The sequence below is a fragment of the Lepidochelys kempii genome, chromosome 3, assembly GCF_965140285.1.
Source record: "Lepidochelys kempii isolate rLepKem1 chromosome 3, rLepKem1.hap1, whole genome shotgun sequence".
In the NCBI taxonomy this organism is placed as follows: Eukaryota; Metazoa; Chordata; order Testudines; family Cheloniidae; genus Lepidochelys; species Lepidochelys kempii.
The window spans coordinates 120544714-120559856 of NC_136382.1; the positions used below are offsets into that span (position 1 = coordinate 120544714).

At 38.4% G+C, this 15143-nt stretch overlaps 1 protein-coding gene across 6 annotated transcripts in view; it reads left to right on the forward strand.

Annotated features, from left to right (window-relative positions):
* Window positions 1–15143, forward strand: part of SNX9 (sorting nexin 9) — a 98748-nt gene that overhangs the window by 70846 nt on the left and 12759 nt on the right. For all 6 annotated transcript variants that reach the window (XM_073337768.2, XM_073337766.2, XM_073337767.2 and 3 more), the window contains 4 exons: window positions 1481–1584; window positions 4393–4470; window positions 12111–12187; window positions 14063–14152. In XM_073337768.2, the coding sequence (XP_073193869.1) occupies window positions 1481–1584; window positions 4393–4470; window positions 12111–12187; window positions 14063–14152 (349 nt within the window). The remainder of the gene's footprint in view (window positions 1–1480; window positions 1585–4392; window positions 4471–12110; window positions 12188–14062; window positions 14153–15143) is intronic.

The following is a 15143-nucleotide window of genomic DNA, read 5'->3' on the forward strand; positions in this document are numbered from 1 at the left end:
AAAGTATTGACACTTCATTTCTGCATATTTTATTTTCACTATTATATTGTAAGTCAGTCTTCCCATTAAGTGGTCAAATCATTTAGATCACCTTTCACTGAGGATCCTAAAAACATGTGGCCTAATTCTTGAAACAATTACTTCTATACCTATTCTCATATGTAGTCCTATTATAATTAATTGGGTAGCACATAAACAGGGTAACTTTTTTTTTTTTTTGGAATGCGGGCCTTATTTTTTGTTATCGCATTCTTCAGTGTTTGGGACTTTGCATGAAAATAGGATCTAGGCTTTTTAAGAGTTATGCTGTTTCATTGTTTTTCCTGTTTTAAAGTCACAGAAACTTCCCCAGTTACAAGTTGGGATATTGCAAACAAAGAATTGACATTTCAGGGAGAAACGTCTAGTAAACTAAGCCCAAAGCTGGGATCTAGGAACCTTTTGAGGTCTAGTCTCAGCTCTTCCAATGACCCAGTCTGTGATTTTGACCAAGTCACTTAACCTCTTGCTCTGTCTAAAATAGAGATGATAATAATTACATCATAATGGTCTCATGGGCACTAGATAAAACATGGTATAGTTGCGAAAAATTTTAATGAAAATGTTAGGACATTTATAGAGCTACTCTGTTAATTGCTCAGCGCATTCCTGTGTGTACAGTGCTATACAAATAAGTATGGATATTTTAATGCAGATATCCTTAGTAAAATGAAAGAGAAATACATAAATTGGAATCCAGGCAGATTGTTTTTGAGCACAAAATATTTGCATTTCTTCCATGAGATATCAGCAGCTCTTTATCCTAAATCATTTAGTCATCTTCAGGTTGAGACTATATTTGTATTCTCCCTGAAGAGGTAGTCTAGTTTTGATGCTGATTTGCATATCAGATTCACTCCTTGTAGACTGGTCTGTGTGAGTATCGGATATAGCTGCTGTTTTTGTGTGTACCATCATTTTAAGAAATCAGACTTCCATTGTTTTAATTCTTCACATTTAAATTTTTAAAAAATGTATAGCTAGTGCACTGGGGGTGCATTTTCTTCACAAAATTTAAAATACAAAACAGCAATGATCATATATCCTTTATATGCGAGACTGCCATAAAGGATAATGTTTTGGATTAGCTATGTAAACCTTGTCTTATTCATAAGGATCCAGAGCAAGAATGATAATTCAGTAGCAGACTCCTTTTAAAGGATGGAAAGTATAACGAAGCATCAGGCAAAGGACCTGGAGTGAAATTCTGGCCCCACTGAAGTCAGTGGCAAAATGGCCATTGACTTTGTGGGGCCAGGATTTCACCCTACTCTTTTACTAGTTCTGTGAGACGCTTAACATACTCTTGGGCGTTGTAAAAGTTATTATTTATAATAGTCATGTAGTTGTTCAAAAGTCCATTGCATCAGTTTAAATGCCAATTGTAGCAAATTGGAACAACTCTGTATCTGTCTGTAATGGGATTACCGTTATTCCACAGAGAACAGAAATGTGATGCAGTAGGCAGATTCACCAAATCCATGGATGATGGAGTTAAAGAGTTGCTGACAGTGGGACAAGAACACTGGAAGCGTTGTACTGGACGTAAGTGTCACTTGGAAACTTTACAAGTTTACGTCCTCTCTGCCTTGCTTTTTTATTGCTATTTAGATATATTTGTGTATTTATTATTTAAATTTGAAATGTATTTAAGTCTACTGAATTTGAGAACATCCTAGGTTATGATGAAACCATACACTGAAAATTACTAGTAAGGCATACAATGCTAAAAAAGATAGCACCTTAAAAGCACATTATGTTCTTTCCCTTTTCCCCTCCTTTCCCCACCCCAATGTTACTACACCTTAACTAAATTTCCTGAGTTTATAACACTTGGTTTGGACATAATTGCAAGATCTCTGTATTGTATTTTACCCTAAATTATTAATATATGCTCTCAACAATAACTACATCTTAACATGATTATTTACAGATAAAAACTATTATTTTAAAGCTCCAAAATGCTTATTACTAAAGTTAATCTTATTATACCCAAAAGACAACTACTTTGGATTCCTTGTTTACTACAAAAATATGGGGCAGGGACCTAATACAATGGAGTCCTGGTCTATTGTTACTGCAATATAAAACAATATAATAATAAACTAATAAGTGGCCAGCTGAGAAAATGTTTTAATATTTATGAACAGAAATTATTACAACAGTAGTGGAATATAGTTAATATTTTACCATTGCAGTGAAATTCCGGTTAACAAAGTGTCCATTATATCCCCACCAGTTGCACTGAAGAAGAAACTTAATATCTATAGAATTCAGGAATTGCATAAACTAAAACACACAAACCGCTGCCTTTTTTTTTTCTCCTCCTTCAGTATCTTGGATGGAAGAGGAGACAAGGCATGGAACAGAAGTTCTGGTTCTGTCTCCATGCCTTGTTCTTTTGTTGTTTTAGCAGTCCCCGTCTCCTCTTTTTGCTTGAGTGCAGTGCAGCTCCATTCTTGCAGGGTTGGAGTGCCACAGGAGTTGGAATTTCAGGGATCCCTAGATATCTGAATCCAGCTTATCCAAAAGTTCTTGGCTATCCCTTTAGTCCTTCTTTTTTATATATTCACTTTCATAACACATTTTAAATGACCCATGGTGGTAGAAGGAAATATTGGAAATACAAATTTTCTTTGTTGGAGTGGCCACTTTGTCATAAATTCACACTGCCATTGCTGGGGATTGCATAGGTCTCAAAACTGAATGGCAATGCCTTGGCACACTGAAGAAAATTGAGGATGGAGTGTTGGATTAATGGGGCATACGGAGGGATAGTACTGTGAATGGTACACAATGCATAGGAAATGCCAGTCCCAAGAAATAAAAATTAAAACGTGATGCATCAAATAATTCTTAGCAAGAATTCTACTAACGAAGGTATTCTAAGGATACTAATAGAGAGACCCACTATATGGTGTAAAAAGGCATTTACCTTGGTCTGAACACTAAAATGTCAGAGCAATTGAAAACTACTTAGTTCCTCTTTTATCCACACAATACACTTCTCCAAATACAAATTTAAAAACAAAAATGAAAAAGCAAACATATCTCAACTTCTGACTCTTTCTATAATGGACAGCTCATACAAGCAAAAAATTATTTTCATTTCAGAGATTACATCAGGCCTTTGAGTCTATAGTATATGAATTATGCATGCTGTTTATAATTTTAAAAATTCAGCCATAAACCACAGCAATTCTAACCTCATTGTGAAGAAATAATTTGTGCATGCATGGCTGTGTAGGCATAATAGAACACCAAATTGTATAATACACATACAAGTGCATTTTGTTAGCCTTATAATTGTATGCAGTGTTGTTAGTTCCTACTTTAAGTATTAAATTTTGAAACCTTGATAGCTATCTTTTTAAGAGGGTTCTTTTTTCTTTTCTTTTTTTTTTAAGAATATTATGAAGACCTTTAACATTGCAGCTAATACAATTTCTTAGTATAAAAGGTTGTGTCTTCATGTTACTAACTCCAGGTCAAGGATATATCACTGAAACAAATTTATTTTTAAAAGGCTCACTTAAGAAAAAAATCTCTCTGTACTCCTGGAATGCATTTGTATAGGTTGTATGAATATGAATTTAGAATAAGGTGATGCTCTCCCCAGTTTTGGGGTTCATTTAAACACAAAATATTCTGGTTTCTTCACAGAAGAAATGAAGGAATGCTTTTAAGTTTCCATGGTAGGGGACATTTCACCTGAATCAAGCTTTTTAAACACATTTGTTGCTTTAGATAAGCAAGTATGGACACATATGGTGACCTTTTCAGTTCTTTCCTCAAGATGCAATGGCAAAGTGTTCTTAGAAAAGTGGGGGGTGGGTGGGAGGGGAATAGGAGTGGTGTGTGTGTGTGTGTGTAATCTGTATATGATATTGAGAGAGATATAGACATACACATGCACAATATGTCATGTTCATTATATACATGGAAACAGATACATAGGTTGTATACACAGAGACAGATCCTTATTTGGTGTGTGATTTTTAAAATATGTACTTACACACAGTTATATTTTGAAATAAGTGAAATAAGGTTTTTATCTTCATGAGTTTGGAATGGCCAATTATTCAGGAATGGATGTGCAATACTACCCTTTGTACGAATACTATTGCATCTCTTTGAGCTAACTATAGAAGGACTAAATTAAGACAGTATTTTATCTTTTTAATTAAAGATTCATAAAAGGTAATACATACATATGACTTATGGTGGACTTCTAGAACATTTTCCCCAAAAATAAATGTTTAATATTGAATAGCTGTTTTGTACCAGAAATGCTGTATAATTCAGTGAAAGTGTAAAACAGTATTTACGTTTTTACTTTTTTTTTTTCTTCAGCATTACCTAAGGAATATCAGAAGATAGGAAAAGCCTTACAGAGTCTGGCACTGGTTTTCGGCACCAGTGGTTACCAAGGTACTTTATATATTCATTTGCACTGTTCTTTCATCTTAAGAAATATTATGTCTAAAGTGTCCTATTATATAACATTTTGCTGTCAAAATGTTATATTATTTTGGGACCTTTTAATTTTTAAATCTCAATATAAGTAACATTTTCCTTATCTAGTTGTATTGACTGAGTACCCATATCTTAGAGTTTCAAATGGCATGACATGTTTACAAAAGGAATGCAAATGAGAATTCAGATCCAAACATATCTTACAATAATTTTTGTTTAACTTGAGGTATTTACAGTGGCAGTCTGATCTAATACTAATTTGTAACATTGTCATTGATCTAACTGACAATCTACTGAAGCATGTCTTTTATGACCAATACTTGTGTGTTACATTACAGAAGAAATGTGTGGATATAAAAACATCGGCCATCACAAAAGTATAGGGTGACATTTTAAAACCATTTTTTGTAATTAACTGGATTATGTTCACCTGGTTTGGAGACACTTCGATTTTTTTTTTTTTTCAAAGAGCCCTATCTACACAATTAATAAATGGAGACTGTCATGTTGGGTTGTAGTGAGGAGGAGGGAAAGAGGCATAAGATGAAAACTAATCAGTGGGCACTTCTTTTTGTTGGGAGTGTTTTATGCATTATCCTAATAGAGTATCCATATTTTGGGCCAAACTTAAATTCCACTTTGGCACATTTCTACTAGGCTGATGATCACACTTTGAGGTTTCCAGTTTGCTTGTTCATTATACATACATAACTTGCTGTTTAGAAGCATCAGAGATCAAATCTGTATTTCATAATACACATTTATTAGCACAGTGCTTCTACTCCCCGTTTCTTTCCACAGGACTGGAGCAGAATTGCTGGCTACATTAAATATAGTCACTCAAATTCTGCTAGTGTTTCCGCAAGCAATGTGCAGAAAAAATTCTTCAACATGATGAAGAACCTCATTGGGTCACTCTCCTGTGTGCCCCTTCTTCCCCCCAAATTCTCAGACCAAAATTGGAATCTTTCTCAGATTTCATCCCAAAATGAACCTAAAGATTGGGGTAAAGATTGGGGTCTGTAGAATGTTCTCACTGAGTTTTAAAACTATTACTTTTCTTTCAGATCACTTTATTAACTGGCATTTTACAGACATTCTGAATTTTTTTAGACCTTTGATTTAGTAACTTATTCCAACTGGGATTTTCTGCTTGGTTACTACTAATTAGTTCCTTGCTTTGTATCCTTCTATAAACTCTGCCTGTTAACTCTGATTCCATTTTAACCTGTGATTTGAAATTAGGTTCTTTGCTGTGGGTGTATGTCCTGTATTTTTATGTTCTTCTGTACCATACTTGACGTAGACCTTAAATATGTAAAGTGTCCTGCATACAAATTCGGGCTGGAGCCAAACAAAACCTGTAGCATGAATCTTTGGGAAGAGACTGAAATGTTACTTTGGTAATTATAACACACATTCTTTTACCAGGGTAAAGGGAAAACAAAGAATGTGGCTTTAAAAGCTAGGATGCAAACTTGCAGATCAGCCTTACGAAGGAACCCGGTCATTTGATTTTCAGCATCTTTGAATGGTATGGAAAATAGAGACCATGGTAATTGGGAAGTAGGCAGGGATATTTCCCCTTGCTACTCCCTTAGACATACCTGGTTGCACCCTAGTGTCTTGCTAAGAGAAACTGCTTCCTTCCAGTTGTTTATCCTCTGTCCTGATCCCATATATTTTACTACTTAATACACCTGGTACAACAGTCTGTTTTCCTTAAATTAAGTATATGGGATTCTTCGCTTCAAAATTCACTTCTCAAAAAAAAAAAAAAAAGACCGAACAAGTGGAGTGCACAAATTGCTTTAAATCTCTTCTTCACTACTAGTCATTCAGCTGTCTGCTGTTAGTGTGCAATCTCATGTGATGACTGGTTTGGATGCTGTTATTCTGTGATTGACTGGACATGCAGAAGAATGAGGACATAGACACATGAATCGATTTTAAAGCAGCAGGCTGCTGCTTTAACTTTAATATTAAAGGGGGTGCTGAGACACTCCCCCTCCCATCCACAAAGTTGGTTAAATGGCTTCACACCGTATAGCCGAAGAATCAGGATTGGCTCCCTTACCCAACCCTCCACCACTCAATTCATGAGTCAGCCCGGTGCTGAATCCCATCACCCTCCCCCCTGTGAAGAGGAATGATAGGATAGATGAGTATGTGAAGACTTAACACCTCGTCTGGAGTCCACCAGTCCTTCCTGGGTCCCCTACTCCTGTTTATCCTCAGAGCTCTCCCCTTGCAGCCATTTACAGAGATGCCAGCAAATTGCTTGGTTGCATTCTTCCCCCCTACCCCCCAACTGTCTGGCAGCTAACTCTTGTCAAACCTGGTCTTTCTTTTTGATAGCTCAACCACATACTGGATCCTTTATCAGATAAGTGGACTCTTTTCCCTCCATGGTTAAGGGACATCATTCCTGCTCTCTTTGACCATCATCACAGATCCAAAAGAGGCAGAAAGACTGGCAGCTTCTTGTTTCATGGTTCTCCTGATCAAATCTATTTGTGCATGTCTGCCAGCTCTCTGACACATCTGCCTTGTGAGTGTTTCTGACCAGACCAACCTGGTCCTTGGCCATAGCTATGTAATCCACCCTAAATCCCACTGACTGTTAATTTTCGAATTGAGCCTGGTGCAAGTACTAAGATAAGTCTTCCCTAATGGACTAACGGCATGCTAGGCAATGTGAAATGTCCACAGATCAGTGCAAGAAAGAGAGACAGGAATGTCCCATAACATGCTGCTCTTGCCAAGCGGGTATAGAGACCTTTGGCTCTGAAGCCCAGCTGAGACCAGTCTGCTGATGTAACCACCTGCTTATCAAGCCAGTGTACCATTGAGTACCCACAAATCCAGAGAGCTACATTAATTCTGATTTCCCCTAAAAATGAGAAACAGGATTTAACATATGCTCCCTACTTGCTCTGCTGACTCCTCCATCGCGTAGACATAGGCTCTCTAACATCTTACCTTCAGTAGCCTGAAACATCCAAAAATCCATGCCCATGGAGGCTGCACCAATCCTAAAGAGAGTATATGCTAAATTTACTTTACTGAGCCCTAGATAAGAATCCCTTTCTGATCATACAGCAAATTGAGATCTTGTCAGTTCACTAACACGCCCAAATACACATGCACAAAGCCTGCCTCATGCATATGCAGAGGCAAGCACACCCTCCAAGTTTTCACTGGATACACCCATTCATCCAGGTGTTCCTTTAACACTGTCATGATCCTGTGTGCTGTCTGATCTATTTTGGGAATCGCTGCTATAGGAACACAGACCCTTGTCTGAGCCATGCACCAGCCGGTTCCAGAGTACTCCCGTGGCACAGGGACCACACTGCAGTACTTGTGGCATTCTTCAGTGTAAAGGAAAGGAGGCTTAAATAAAACAGCTTTCCCTCTACAATGGCAAAGTATAGGCAAGGCCCTAACTAAACCAAATCTGAGTGGCTATGGGGGTGCCAAACCTACATGCTGGGTCCTCTCACCCTGGGCAAGTTTCCCTAATAAAACTCCCCACATTATTCTGCAAATCCTGTCAGCTAGCAACAGACGGACTGGCCCCATGGTGGATGCTGCCAACCTGTGGTGCACTAGTCATACCACATATCTCACCACCAGGAGCTTTTGGCAATGGGCCAATCCTGAGCGGATGCCTTTCCTAACTCTGAACTCAAAGAAACCTGCTGTGAAAACCTAGAATGTCTTTGAGTCAATGGAGTTCTCCGCCAGTGTTTAAGGCTGTCAGTAGCTATGGTTCCACAGAGAACAGGGTGTTGGTAACCAGTTTTGACTGGCAAACAGCATTAGTTACCAAAATCTGCCCTTCTGAAATTGAGAGCATTGGCAAAACCAGTATCAATACAAAGAATTTGTCTTGTGGTGAAAAGATATTTAATAACAGTGCAACACACAGGCGCATAACCTCTGCATTAGCTGCACAGACTTTACTAACTGGCAGCTAATGTGTACACCCATTTCAAGTCACCCCTTAGGCCACTTTTGAATACATCAATCCTCTTGATAATGTAAAACTTGAGTTAACACCAAATGTATCTATGTATCTCCAGTTGGCTTGCTAATATGACACTATATTGAACTCCTTCAGGAATTCCCCCCATTTCTCCTGCCCCACCCTCCTCTCATATCTTGTTTGTTACAGTGACAAACAAGGGCTGTTTAACACCTGTGGGGGCAGCTACTAGGTTTTCACAGGATGCCCTGTTGGGCATTTCCACCTTACAGTCAAATTTGGATCCCTTAGGATCATCTGTAACTGTTCTTTAGTGGGTTTGCTGCTTTTAAGAGCTTTTAGTTCCCTGAATCAATACCCATAAGCCCTCTAATTATCCCCAGGGAGGAGGGATCCCTTCTGCTATGTCTAATTCTATGCTAAATATGTCAGTTGTTGCATGTGAATCCTTTTCTCTTTCCTTTATGGTTAAAGGGAACCCCAAACATCCTGCCATCTGCTGAAAGATTCCCTGCCGCTGGACAGACTCACCTGGCCCATATCTCCTCTAGTGAACAGGAAGCTTCAAATAGTAATCAGTTGGGGTAAACACACTGCACAAATAACAGCCCATTCCCGCATTATACAAAACCGTTCAAAAGCTGGGTGTGATATGGACAGCTCCGGGGCAGGGCCATATCTGAGTAATAACAACCCTTACTCTGAAAATCACACAGACTAAAGTCTTAGTTCTACCCTCAGGCAGATTCACCCCTAATTCACCCTTTGTCAGTTGAGCACCCCGGCCACATTTATTTTAACCTTGCACATAAAAGCATTTAATGAGGAGTAGCAGACCAAGCATAATAGAAGATTCACTAAGGAGCCTTGAGTGAATAAAACAGTATTCCTGTGAGGCCCCACCTGTAAAGGGAATAACCAAAGATTTGGCATTGGAACTCCTCCTACTTTCCCACCAACTTCAGCTACAAATTCTTGTTCGTGTTTGGCCCTAACCACATGGTCCAGCCCCCAATTTGGCTTCAATTTCTTGGCCCAAATGTGAACTCTCGCCCAGAATGAGGGATTAAAAACTTGCCCATTAACATCTGACCTGTCTGCCCTATTGGAATAAACCAATGTATCTAATTTAATGGAGATGGGGATTTTTGTAACATTGCCATATCTATCTCCTGGTCCTGCCTTGGACTTGAGGATCCTCCTCCTTTCCCCTGAACTGAGCTTTTCCTCTATCACTGCGTGCTATGGGGGCCTCCACACATTTGCTTAATTTTGCACAATGAATAAAAACATTTCCTTCTCCCTTGTATTTGTGCTTTCCTATCACTGAAAGGATCATGTGAACCAGCTTGGTTGCGATAGAGGCAAGACCTCATGCCCTCTGCTGATGGTAGCCTGTGGAACCCCTTCTGACACCACCTGTACCTTGCCATCTTCCACCCCCTGATTCCTCTCTAAAGAGGTGGGTTGGGATGCCCTATCACCACACTATAGCTATGCTCTGCTCTGCTCCACTCTCCCCAGCTCCAGTCCATGAAGGTTTCTTGAATGCATTATGGACAAGGAAGAGGAAAGTGAGGGGCAGTCCCTGATAACCTTGTCCACCCAATCAGAAACACACATGCATATACCCTCCCTTGCTAAGATGGGAAGGGGCAAATGTTAGCGTTCTGAAAAGCCAATCAACTTGTGATACTCTTCTCTCTCTCCCTCCCCCCCCCCGCCCTCATTAGAAGCAACACCCAGAACTTCCTTTTCTAATTCAACCAGTGCTCCATTCTGTCTCAAATATAGGCACCTTTCTCCTGGGCTAAACAGCAGCTTGTCTTTATGTTCAGAAAGATTCCCTCGTGCAGTTGTGAAATTGCGAAACTAGGAAATTGCAGTCCTTGAAAATTTTCCCTGTAGTTCAAGCCTCTGAAGGGATCGCCTCTGAATTACATATCTTGAAGTCTTTTATTGTGAAGATATCTACCTTCAAAATTATTATTTCAAAACTCCAGGCAGGCAGAAAATGGCATGACTAAACATTTTTAAAACATTGGAGAAAGAGAAACATTTTTCAGACACCATTCTTATCAAAGTCAGAAATTCAGATATTACTCAAGTTCTGCAGCTTATAGCAGTGCACATCTGGGAGCTCTCCAGTTTCTGAAATCACGCTAATGAAACAGTCTGAACATTGGATCTGATTGCTACTCTGTCTTCCTTTATTTCCTCTCCTCCTTTAGGACATACCCTGACTTTAATATCTCTCCCTCTTCTTAACACTGATCAGTTCACACAGGTGAGAAAAAGCACCTGCTAAATTTCAAATTGGTTCTTTTAGTAAAAATATGACTCCTAAATCAGTTTTATTCTGGTGCATCTCTTCAGTTGCCAAACATTAAGCCCTTGCTATTAATAATAGGTTCTGTCTTTAGTAAATAAGATCTTCAGCAAATGGAGAAATACCCCTATATTCAATGTATTTGTATCCATAATAATACTGTCAAACCATTTGTCAGGCCAAAAAAAAGGAGATAGTTAGGATCCCTTTTCATGAGAAGGGGATAGTGTGCAGTTGCTCTTATATAATGCTTACTGGTAGCCTGTCAGATATGCTCCACCAGCTCATTTTCATAACTCTCTGTTGGCCAAGAAAACTTGAACAAGCTCAGGCCAGGATGGAAAATCATTACAATCGTTCTTTGGGAAGACTCAAAAATGCCTTAAGAAGAATTTCATGGTTATTACGCTTTGTTCTGCGTAGTGCTCTGAGTGTTACCAGCTCATACAGTATTTTGGTATTTTTCTTAAAGCCCCAGTTCCGGGAGGCATGCAATCGTGAGAATCTCCACCTTTATTTTAAAAACAAGTCTCTCGTCCTCATGGTTGAAGAGCAAAGTTTGAAAATGTGACTGAAGTGTATCCTAAAGGCTTAGAAACCAGATGGCAAAGAAGAAATAACCCAAAATGTGTGGGGTGGGTTTTTTTGTTTTGTGTTTTTTTGGAAATCTCATGATTTTCCGGTGCCTGATTCATTACTTTTGAATGCTTGGGATTAGCAATACTGCTAGTTAGACCATCAAAGAAAAGTCATTATTTATTAACTGCGAGACACACATCTTTTTAACTATAGGGTTTTGGGTTTTTTTGTTCTCCTAATTTTAATAAAATGCATCTACACAGGTTCTTCCCCTGCTTTAGTCGGCTTATCTTACCCTCTGACAATCCCTATCCTTCCTTGTAAATGCAGTAATTAAATATTTTTAAAATAGGTGTTATATTAAATATTAAAAATATTAAATATTAATAAAAATGTTAAACACAAAGCGCCGGTCACTGTAGTTAACTTATGCAAGTTGAATGCCGAATTTGTAAATATGCCTTTTTATCACGTTAGTAATTTAAAAGCCATCCCCTCGCTAATGATACCAGTATACCAGAATTGAACAATGTTTGCTCCCTTTCTCTTTTGTATATTTTTTGTAAATATATAATAACTACAGCAGCACACAGGCTTTCATTACTCGAGACTAGCCTGATTTTGAAATCCATTTGTTTATTCAGCAACTGTATTTGTGAATTTGTTACTCCACCTTAATTTGAAATATATTTTTAGGAGAATCTGATCTCAATGAAGCAATAACAGAAGCAGGAAAAACATATGAAGAAATTGCCAGTCTCGTGGCAGAACAGGTATGAAAACTCTAATAGAATGCAAGTCAATCCAGTATACATTACATGACAACATACAATGGGATTTGATCACGTTTTCCTTCTGCTCTGACTTTCTTGCAGAGTTACTTAATACATTTTTACATCCATAAGAAAATCAATATTTCAAAATTGCCTTATAATTTAACTTTTTTAATAACTTTACTCCTGGGGACATTCTGTGCAAAAAATTGAAAAATTTCTGTGGATAATATTTTAAAATTCTGCAAACTTTATTTATCAAAATAATAACACCACATAATCACACCGGTTTCAATTATTTTGGTAATTATTTCAAAATACCTGTCAGCAAGTATGTCTGAAACAAAACACACACACACACTCACTCTCTCTCTCTCCCCCCCCCCACCCCAGGAGTAGAGAGTTAAAGAAACTCCTATGATAACCCAGTTTTGTTTCTCTGTCCCTTCTCCCCCCAAGCCGAGCCCAGCTACAGGGCCCCTCCCTGCCCAGATACCCAAAACCCCTCCCCCCCCACAGAGCCCAGGGATCCAGAGGGAGAAACAGTCTGATGCTTGGTCCCAGGCTTGCATGGAATTTCCCTGCACACTGCCATCTCTGTCCCTCAGGGCATGCTGGGAACTGCAGCTGCTAGGAACCCTCTAGCTCCCTCCCTCCCTTTCTCTTCCCTTCCCTTCCCCCCTCCCCCCGCAAACACACACACAGCATCTTCGATGTATAAGCTGGGCTCTGTCAGGTCCACCATCCCCTAGTGGCAGCTAGCAGCACAGCCCATTTCTGCGGGGGAAACCAAATTCTCCACACTCAATGTTAAATTCTGCATTGCGCATTGGCACAGAATTCCCCCAGGAGAAATAACTTGCATTATAAATTATTTCTCTTCTCTATGTCAGCTGAAAGAATGATGCTAGAAAAGGATCTCCTTTGTATCAGACGTCTTGGCCTTCAATAGATCAAATTGATTATCTCCACAACTGATTAAATGCGACTTTGTGGTGTCAGCACAGGCTGTCTACTAGGTCTCACACTGTTACTAATGCCATTAAAGCAATGATGGGAAATTTTTCAAAAACTTTTAGTATAGACAGTGGCTTGGGTCTAGATCATGCTGCCCCTCATATGTATTGTTTTGTCTCATTACTTCATTGGGTTTAACTTTTAAGTCCCTAATTTTAAAAAATGGATCCTGTACCTGCCTCAGTGTTCAGGCCTTAAATTTGGCTTTGTTTAGGACCTGCTGACTGTTCATGTAATGCTTAATCTCCAGAGTCCAAAGTTATTTTCAAATCCATCGTTACATTAGGAAGTGATGTGGTTTTTTTTAAAACACCTTAACTTTTTGAAAGTAACAGCTGGTTGGGTACATTTATCTGCACTGTATTTGTGGATAATGATTTGTTTTGTCACTGCTGAGGTTGGAAAAACTCTTCAGTGGAACCTTGAGATTACTAGCTACAATAATTTAAGTAAAATATGGAACACAAGCTTTTTAAAAGTGGCATTGAGTGTTTACCCTATTGATTTTATGTTCACTGAGGCCCCCGAACTTCTGTTCCCTGATATAGCCTTATATATTAAAAATAATGGGACAATCTTCACTGCCTTTACATGTATTCCAGCTAAAGACTGGACATTAAAGTGTTTTCAAAATCCATAAATTCTTGTCTTTATCTAGACCTAGTGTTCTTTACATTGGGTGGCAGCGAATTTTAAATACAATAATCTTTTTCTCATGTTATAATTTTTTTTCTTTTGCCTCTGGATATTTTTTTGGCCTTACAGCTCTTGTTCAATATGTGTAACTTTCTATTCAATTCTGACATTAATATGACATAAATATTTCTTTCTTAATAATTGCTGAATTCTCTTTATTAGCCAAGGAAAGATCTCCATTTTCTGATGGAAACTAATCATGAATACAAGGGATTTCTTGGTTGCTTCCCTGACATTATAGGAGCTCACAAGGTAACTGTTTTTGGGGGTGGAGTATGGATGGGAGAGGAGTTCACAGGACAGATGAAGTTGGGGGCATAGTGGGGAGTAAAAGGGAGGGATGTGCATGTATAAAATCAATACTTTGCCTGTCCTGCACTCAGATATTTAATTTGCCCATACCCCTAATGTCCATATTGCTGGAAACCTGTAGGAAGATAGCAATGGAATCTTTGCAAATGAGAAATTCTCAGGGGAGGAGGGGATTTTTTTTTTTTGAAGGCCTTTTTCAAAACTATTGTTCTTTTAGCAATAATCATGAAATTTCTAGCTTTTCATCAGCATTTATTCAACCTTAAAAGTAGTTTATAGTGGTGGAGGCTCGTAATGTCCTTTACCTTTATACAACTAATGAAGCTAATGTGACCATCTGATATAAGAATAGACCAATATTAATACAAAAAAAATTATAGTATAAAGAATTGTATGAGCACAAAAAAGGGGCTCATTCTAAGTAGCTGATTTGCCAGGCACACCTTAATTCTCCCACAAATAAAGTACAAATGACTAAATATTCCTACTAGTCAAAGGCTACATAAACGTCATTAAGTCACTGATAGTAAATGGGTCCTTTTGGGAAATAAGTTGTCTTGAAGCAGTTTACATTGCACAAATCTTGGATGATTAGATAATAGGTCCTAGAAGCATTTGGAAGCTGGAAGTGTTTAGATATGGTCCATCTAGAACTCCATTATATTTTGGAAGCTTGGCCTATTATCACCTCCTATAAATATGCATGTTAACTTTTGTGTATCAAACCCTGTTTCAGTGTGCTTGTAATCAGTGCTCATGTCTTCTGCCGTTTCCCCCCACTGGCATAATCAGAAGATATCTAAAATTAAACAACACATTTTGGGGGAAAGTACTGAAAGGCAAAATCAGATTTGTACACATGCTATGGGTCTGTCGAGTTGTTGTTTTAAGCCGATGGTTCTCAAACTTTTATACTGGTGACCCCTTTCAC